The sequence below is a fragment of the Melozone crissalis genome, unplaced genomic scaffold (genome assembly GCF_028551555.1).
Source record: "Melozone crissalis strain CALT ecotype California unplaced genomic scaffold, PUWL_Pcris_2 ptg000139l_1, whole genome shotgun sequence".
Classification (NCBI taxonomy): domain Eukaryota; kingdom Metazoa; phylum Chordata; class Aves; order Passeriformes; family Passerellidae; genus Melozone; species Melozone crissalis.
The window spans coordinates 6,445,327-6,454,373 of record NW_026535912.1 but is presented as its reverse complement, the minus strand read 5'-3'; the positions used below and the strand labels follow the sequence as shown (position 1 = coordinate 6,454,373).

Sequence of the window (9,047 nt, the reverse complement as noted above, 5' to 3'; positions counted from 1 at the left end):
CTTATACAATAAAAAAATAAAATTGCATTTCAGTGGTAATCTTTATTCTAGGAAGAAGTAAGACCCCTTCAGCCCGCCAGCCTGCTGCAGAGGCTCTTTTCCCACAGGATCTTTTTATCTGGTCACAACCAACATACATAAAACCATTTCCCAGATATTTCCTGGGATTTTGGACAAGCTAACATCTTAGTCTTCTCAGACAAACTTTGAGCACAGTGGGAATGTCTTCAAGTTACCATCTTTGTTTGCTTCTGGTGGAACTCCCTCAGTTCTAGAGCAGGGCCTTCTCTCAGCTTCCTGCTGCCCCCGGGCTCTCCTCCCAGCCTGCTGGGCTTGGTTGGGTGGCACAGCCATTGCCAAGGGGCACCAAGGTGCCTGCAGGCCCCAGCTCTGGGGGAAACCGAGAATGTCCTGCCCGCATCCACCGTGCTGCCAGCTCAGCAGTGCAGCACAGCACGGGCTGAACCTCCCCATTGCTCCCACAGGTGCAGCTGGAACCACAGCACATGTTCCTGATGCCCAGAAGGGCCTTGGAAGGGGTTTCTGTCAGGGAACAGGCTGCTGGCTGGGGTTCCTGGCAGGCCTGCTTGTTTTGGAGCTTATCTTCATCTTATGCTCTATCCGAATTTGGACTTAAGAGAAGACAGTGAGTGTTTAGTTCACCTTTCCCTCAAACAGCTTCTTTTGAAAGTCTACTGTACATAGGAAACATTGCCAGTGAGGCTGCAGTGTAGGTGTGGCCAGTCCATGACGGTCCAAAGAACTCTGCTGAGGGTTCTGCTGCTGCCCAGAGCTTTCATTGGCCTCCTAATTGCTGGGCCTTGTCCTGGGGGGCCTGCTGGGGCTGCAGCCAGTGCTGGCTCCCACTGAGGCTGCCTGGCCAAGAGCAGCCCCAGGGGCACAGGGCAGAGGCAAAGCACGGTGGGGAGGGTAAAGAACAGGGACGAGATTGCCCTTGAAAGGCAGGGGACAGGAGAATGTCGCTTATCGGAGGAAGCCCCAAAGAGCGGCTGGAAGGGGTGCCAGCTGATCAAGGACCCCCAAGGAGTGGAGGGAGGGTGTATAGGCTGATGGAGTGTCCCGAGGAGCGGTTGGGGGGCGTAGGGGTGTCCGTTGGTGGGGAGGAGCAGCCGGAGCGCTTGCACGGTCCGGTGATGGGGAGGCCAGCGGGGCCTGTCAGAGTAGGCTCAGCCCGGCTGGTGGGTACGGCTAACGCCGCCCGCCCACAGGACCATGGCGCAGTTCCTGTTCGAGGCGGACCTGCGCGGGCTGCTGAAGCTGGACACGCTGATCCCGAATGCGCCGCCTACGCGATGGCAGCGCAAGGCCAAGGAGAGTGGCCCCAGGCCCAGTCCCATCGGCGTGTCGCCCATGAAGCCGGCCAATTGCTTCCGCAGCTCCAGCAAGACACCGTCCAAGACACCCGGTGAGCGCCGGCCCCCAGCGACAGAGGTTGAGTGCGGGAGCCTCGCCCAGGATGCTTGTCTGTAGCCATGGGGCTCTGGGCTCCCTGCCACGCTGCCCTACTGGCTGCTGCTCAGGCAGGAGGAGGTGGTCTGTGCTCCTGACAGCCACCCACCTCCTTGTCAGCATTAGGGGCAGAGCTCTTAGCACTGGGGCTGGCGAGCTGCTGTTTGCCCAGCTGAGCCTTGCTGGCACAGCTGTATGCTAGGACGAGTGTGGGCAGGACTGTTAGCTGACAGCTTTACATCTTGTGAGCGTTTTAGTATCTTCCCCTTATCTCTGGACTCTGGAATTGTTGCACTAGACCCAAGGAGTTGCACCACACTGTCCCTAACCAACTTGGTGGCAGGGAGGAAAATATAAGTTAGTTGTGACTGGGTGGCATGAGACCTCAGAGTCCTACTTGTCTGGTGGGTGTGATGTGGAGGAGTGTTGGGTTTGCTCCCATGAAAGCTCTAATACAGGCTGTTAAATAGCTGTAAGACGATATTTTCATATGTGAATGCAGGTAAATCTGGATCCAAAATTCAAAGCACCCCCACAAAGGCTGGGGGGGATCGCTACATTCCCAAACGCAGCACTATGCAGATGGAGATGGCAAATTTCCTTCTAACCAAAGAGAATGACCCTGATGAGGATTCCCCTACCAAGAAGGTGAGAATGTTGCTAAGTTAGAATTACTTCACAACCGCTACTCCTTCCTGCCCCTTTACTCTATCAAGTGGGCACATGGGACTGACAAGTCCCAGCCATCACTACTTGCAGCTCTGGGCTTCAGGAGCCTAGGATGAGATTGAAGCTGTAGAGACTGCCATGCACTCTAAGCCTATGCTGCTTCTAGCAGCAAAATCTACCTTTGACTAATGAGGCTTTAAAATGTAGCAGGCAACAAAAACACAAAGCTGTGAGCCTATGCAAAGTGAAACTGCTGGTGGTAGCTATTCTAGGACAATGTCTCCACAGGGAATACTTCTGGAATGTTTTACACTGTGTTCTGAAATCTGTTTATGAAGCATTTGGTCGCTTTGTGGCTGTGGCTTTTCCCACTGGCAATGACACTGAGTTTGCCATTGTGTGAAAATGTGAGCAGGACGATGTATGTAAGTCTGAGGGAAAACTGCTTTGACCTGCCTCTGTGTGACTGACCCTTGCAGCACAGTCAAACATCTTCAGATTCTAAGAGAAGGGGACTTAGGTGTCTGTTTAAATTGCAGTGTGGGAATTGTTTTAAATGCATTGCACTGAGGGTGATTTGTCTCTGTAGGAGCAACAGAAAGCCTGGGCAGTGAATCTGAATGGTTTTGATGTAGAAGAGGCAAAGATCCTCCACCTCAGTGGAAAACCACAGAATGCTCCAGAAGGTATGATACAGAGTCGTGTGAGCTGAATCAGCAGGAGAGATCAGGTCAGGGGAACAGCAACACAGAGGCTCTGTGTGTGGTCACAGGAGAAATCAACTGGTTTCTGAGAGCTGTACAGGCTGGAGTCTCCTTTCTTACGGTTCCTGAGGTCGAGGGAGGGCATAACAGTTACAGTGAATTTATTTAGGAGAGTTGCTATGACTGCCAGTTGGTCACCTGTTACAGGGCTTGCAAGGGTCTTCAGGGTGGAGAGAGAAATGAGAATCTGACCTCATGTTCAGAAGGCTTGATTTATTACTTTATGATATATATTACATTATTACTGTACTAAAAGAAATAGAAGGAAAGTTCTCAGAAGCTAGCTAAGCTAAGAATAGAAAAAGAATAAATAAACAAATTTCTGTGTCTCAACAGAGAGTGAGACCCAGCTCTGCTCTGAGTGGTCAGTAAATCCAAACATTCACCCAAGACCAATCACGCATCCACCTGCTGCATTCCACAGCAGCAGATAACCATTGTTTACATTTTGTTGCTGAGGCCACAGCTTCTCAGAAGGGAGAAAAATCCTAAAGAAAGGATTTTTATGAAAAGATGTCGGTGACAGTCACCTGTACTGCAGGTTCCAAGCCTTCATGAAGTCTGTAAGAGCATCAAAGTCTCTGCTGTGCATTTTCTAGCTTAAACTGCAACTAAATATAATGGGATTCAAAAACCCAAGTGTTTGTTAAATTTGTTTCCATGAATGAGCAAATTGTAGCTCACCCCTGTTCAGCAGTTCATTCTGCCAGTGATTTTCGTGCACGGCAGGCTTGTGAGTGTTTCTCTTAGGACTTTATTTTCACTCCAAGGGATTCCTAGTTGGGTGAGCAGCACTCAGCTGGGAGGAAACTAACTCAGGTTAACAAACCTGTTCCCCTGCACACAGGCTATCAGAATAACCTGAAAGTGCTCTACAGTCAGAAAATGGCACCTGGATCCAGCAGGAAGAAGAGCAGATATATTCCCTCAAAGCCAGACTGGGTCTTGGATGCACCAGAGATGTTCAATGACTACTGTAAGTAGGCTACAGGGTTGAGTGCTGGGCATCCAGAACATTCTGCATTGGATTGCTGTTCCTAGGACAGTGTGACTGGGCTGTCTGTATTATTTTGTGTACCCAGGCTAGCACAGACCACTTCTGGAGTGTCCCTGTGTGGCCTTACAGGGACAGTGGTCTAGGGCACTGTGTAGGTGCCTTGGAGCAGGGTACCTGGCCCCAGCAGCTGGGCATAGTGACACTCAGAAGGCTGCCCCTCACCTGTACGTGTGTGTGTGCACATGTGCACCCGCGCCTGCTGCATCAGCACGGGTGAAGGGCAGGGCTCTCTAGCCAAGCATGGTGTGACCTGCACTGCTCTTTCAAATTGTAGATCTGAATCTCGTAGACTGGAGCTCCCAGAACTTCCTGGCAGTGGCTCTGGACAACGCTGTTTATCTGTGGAATTACGGTACTAGGGAGATTATCCCCCTACTGCAGACGGAGCATCCATATCCTTACATTTCCTCTGTGTCATGGATTAAAGATGGAGACTATCTTGCTGTTGGCACAAGTAGTGCTGAGGTTCAGGTGAATGCAGGACTAAAACTAGAGGTGTTTTCTAGGGATTGACAGAACTGTGGGGCCTTGGCTGGCAGAGGAAGGATGCCATGCACCTGACTTGTCTTCCCTGGTGTGGGGTGGAACTGCCCAGTGTGCAAGGCAGGGTTTGGTCTGGGGGTTTTCTGATAAGTAGCGTAACCTTCTGTGCTATAGTCATGAGATACACATTTTCTCTGTTCCCTTACTGAGTAAGCTGAGAGAGCCTGTGCAGTGAGGTTCCTAGGGCATAGAAACAGGATTGGGTTTCTTCTGAAGAACTTTTTGCTTTGCCTCTCCAGCTATGGGACGTTGAGCAACAGAAATGTCTCCGAACCATGACCAGCCATTGTGGCCTTGTGAGAACCCTCAGCTGGAAAGCTGCATCCTCTCCAGGTAAAGCAGTGGGTCAAGGGCAGTTTCCAGTTGTTGCAAACTCCTATCCCTCAATCTACGTGTGGCATGGGTTAGGGATGGCAGAGAGAAGTTGGTCCTGGCTTGGGATTCTTATTTAGCCTTATCTGTTGGGGCTGTGAGGAGAAGGCCTCTTTCCTGTATTGCAATTTGTGCTGAAGTTGTAAAGAGCTTGTGTGGGTGTTTCACTCACACCAACAGACCTGTGTTGCTGGTAACACTGGTTGAAACCCAGTGGCAGGTATAGCAGTCTTGCAATAACAAAAATGGATTTGGGTGAAAATGTGCAGCCTGACCCTGCAAGCCTTCTCTTCTCTCTGCAGTGGTGCACAGACTGGGCACATCCATCACCACGATGTCCGAGTGGCTGAGCATCACGTGGCCACCCTTGCTGGCCACACAGACGAGGTGTGTGGACTCAGATGGTCTCTGGATGGCCACTACCTGGCCAGTGGTGGCAGTGACAGTCTGGCGAACGTCTGGCCATGCACCCAAGGTGGGGGTGGAGACTTTGCTCCTCTACAGACCTTCACTCAGCACCAGGGTGCTGTCAAGGTGAGCACAGAGCTGCCACGGGCGGATATGTGTGTGCAAGGCAGGCATGCAGCACTGGCTGGGTGCAGGTTGCCTCTTGTATGTTTTAAAATGAACTCTCCTCGCTCAGGCCTGGCGTGGTGCCCATGCCAGATGAATGTTCTAGCCACTGGAGGTGGCACTAGAGACAGACATATCTGCATCTGGAACGTGTGTTCTGGCGCCTGCCTCAGTGCTGTTGATACCCATTCCCAGGTGAGATATGAACATCAGCTTGGAGACAAACACCTTCTGGCAGCACACCTACACAGAGCCGCTGGCTCCTCAGGCCCAAAGGCACAGGGAAGGAGGGGGACCATGCTCACCTCCGAGTGGTGAGCATCAGCGCAAGGACCCTGTATCACCTGTGTTACTGCCTCTGTGCAGGTCTCTTCTATCCTATGGTCAACAAACTACAAGGAGCTCATTTCAGCCTATGGCTTTGCGCAGAATGAGCTGATTATATGGAACTATCCAACTATGACCAAGGTTGCAGAGCTGCAAGGTAGGTGGACAGGGCCTGGGTGTGGGGGGGCTGTTAGAGGCTGAAGACAGCTGCACTCCTTGGTTTGAGCCTGCAGCATCACTGATACAGGACAGTATCCGGGGCCATGCTGCTAGGAGTAAAGCATGCCCACGGGGCTGTGGAAGAGATACCACTGATCCAAGTGTGTGCTTGGGGTCTGAAATCACGCTGCCACAGCCACTGGGGGGACAGCTATGCAAGCTGGCAGGGCTCATGGGAGCATACAGGAGTAAATGTGCATGTGCTGATCAGCTCAGCCTGGATTGCACATTCCTTCTCCTCCTCAGGTCATACTGATAGAATCCTGAACCTGACCATGAGTCCTGATGGTACAACAGTGGCCTCAGCAGCTGCTAATGAAACAGTGCAGGTCTGGAGCTGTTTTGAGATGGATCCCATAAAGAAGAAGGAGAAAAGAGAAGGCAAACAGTGCCAAAAGTGGGATTCTTCACCAGAGCATCCGCTGAGAGCACGGGATTGTTGTGGGGAGGGGGATATTTGGTTTTACACACTGTACAGTATTTTAAATGTCAATGAACTGCTTAACTTGACTTTTTCTTAATGGAGTCTGATGGAAGAAAAAGCCGTGGCTCCTAAACCCAAGTCCTCCCTGAGGCTGGGGATCTGGGCAAGGAGTGGAGACCTAGGTCTTAAGGGCCAGTTTAGAGGCCCCTGAGCTTAGCACAGCCTAGCAGAAGGATGCTGTGCAAGGGCTGTACTTCTGTTTCTGTCCCAGCTAAGACAGATATGTCACCTGCCCCATCTGGATGCTGACTACAAGCATAGCAGCTCCACCACAGGCTCAACTGAAAGCACAGCATGGCTATGGCCTCAGTTTGTGTTGTCCTGGCCTGTCTCACAAGCCCAGAGACACCTTACCATGGCTCTGCAGGCAGATCTCAGTTTGTCTTGTTAGCTACAGGCAGCCATCACTGCCTGCCTATGGTGCTGGAGTAGAATAGCTGTTGGAAAAAAAAGAAGGGAGAGAAATATAGAGCAACAGCTGTAATCACCCCAAAGGCTGGAAAGGGGCTGGCTCTGGCATGAAGCCTGATGCAAAACAAAAGGTTAGCTTACACTGCCACAGCCAGCCTGGATGTCATGCAAGAGCCATGCAAAGCACCACCAACCCTGTGCTCAGCCTTCAGTCACGTATTCTTCCAACAACTCTGATCTCCCTTCCCCTCCTGCTGACAGGAGGCCCTAGTGCCTCACTGAGGCTTCATGCAGGGGAGCCAGCACCAGGGCTCAGCTGACATTTATTGGGGCTTGACTCCCCTACACTTGTAAAAATGCCTTTTTTCCAGGCTGAACTGTGCTGGAGCAAGTTGCAGAAAATATATTTGAGCCCTTACCTGACCAACAACCAGCTCAGCCATGCTGCTTTGCACGGTGGAGCCGCAGTGTCTGAGGTTGTGGGGCTGCACCAGACCCATCAAGCCTGTCCTTCAGCTGCACCAGCATTGCCAGGGGCTGCTGGGGACACCGCACAGCTGATAAGCACCTTGGCTTGTACAAAGCAGCTCCACCAAGCCTGTGCCTCCCATCAGCCCTCACTGATTAGCTGAGGGTGGATTATTAACTGTTTTCACCTTTCCCTCAGCACAGTGCCACACTATGCCTAGCACCAGCTCTGCCTCCTGAGCCTTACAGCAGCTGGAACCTTCCAAGGTTCCGACTTGTGCTCTGCCAAGGCCAGTGAGTGTGTAACCACACCCACCAGAGCACCCCCCCCACACACACACATAAAGCTGGTATGGGGGGCACAGTCTCAAAAACAGCCACTGAGCCAGCACCTTCCCAGCAGTGCTGCTGGTGCATCCCCATTTGGCCACTTGGGAAAGATCAGGAGGTCCAAGGATGTGTCTCCCTCAGACACAAATCCTAGGGCCACAGCTGTCTCTAAAGGGGAAGCAGGCAGGAACCCAGATGCAAGGCTGGGCTCTTCCACAGAGCTGTGCTGTTGTTGTAGGAGCCCTGCCCCACACCCCTGCACTTGGTGCTGGGAGTTAGCACAGACTTGCTTTGTGGGGCCACAGCTGATTAGGCCTTCCCTGGTCCCTGACCTGGAAGGAAAGCTTTATATGCCAAAAAGTTCCTGTCATTTTTGCAGTCCCATGTAAGAGCAGCTCAGCTTTCTCACAGACTCTTTCTTTCTCCTTAGCACATGCCCCACACCCAGATGCTGTGCATTACATAGCCCTTAGAAGACCTCTGAGCATTACTAGAGAATAATGATACTGCAGGGTCTTTGACCCCATGCTGGTCTCTTACAGTCCTGGAGTGAGGAGGAGCAGAGGAAGGAAGTGGGCACTGATCCACCAGGCCCAGTAAACACAGCCCTGTAAGGTGTGAATTCAGTTCACAGCATGACAGCATATTAATTACCAAGTACCATGGCCAGCCCATAGAAGAGCACAGCTAACAGTGTTATGAATCAGAAGCTTGACTAGGCCAATATTCAAGCAGCAATCAATTTATTATTTAATATGGCAAAGTATGAGCAATACAGCGCTGGGTACAGTGGGGGAAGTTTTCCCTCCAACTGCACACTGATAATTGAGGATTACAGGTATTTATAGGGGTACTCATCAGTTTTTTTCAGCAGTTTCTATTTCCAATCTTTTACTCATCAGCAATTTTTGTTCCAAATTATTACATCACAATTCTATACACTACTGTGATTTTAATTTCTCAGGATGTATCTCAAAGGAGTATCCCCAGATGGTGACGGTCCAGTTTCCAAAAGAAGAAAGATGAATCTCATCTGGTGGGGTCCAGCTCCCCAAATGTGTGTCCACCTTTTAATTGCAGAGAATCCAAATCTCATAACAGTGATGTCCAGCTTCCCTTTGGTCGAAACCATAAATCCTTGAGGTGATGTTCATCTTTTTTTCTCAAACTGTTTTTCTCTGCTTCAATAAGGTGTGAGATAGGCATATTTTCTTTATATATATTCCAAAGCTACAGTTTCAAGGATACAAGTAATATTCTAAAATTATACTTCAAAAGGTTATTATTGCAGAACTCTTTATGGATTAAATGCAAGCAAAAAGCAACATCTATAACACTTTAATTCAAATGCTCCTAAATC

General features: G+C 50.5%; 1 protein-coding gene across 1 annotated transcript; it reads left to right on the top strand.

Annotated features, from left to right (window-relative positions):
* Window positions 1–1,233: 1,233 nt before the first annotated feature.
* On the top strand, window positions 1,234–6,420 carry LOC128948621 (cell division cycle protein 20 homolog). Its single transcript, XM_054293390.1, is given in 11 exon segments — window positions 1,234–1,426; window positions 1,973–2,118; window positions 2,729–2,825; window positions 3,751–3,879; window positions 4,235–4,431; window positions 4,743–4,819; window positions 5,160–5,413; window positions 5,519–5,643; window positions 5,815–5,932; window positions 6,241–6,365; window positions 6,367–6,420. Coding segments are annotated over 11 exon segments (1,515 nt in total).
* Window positions 6,421–9,047: the final 2,627 nt, after the last annotated feature.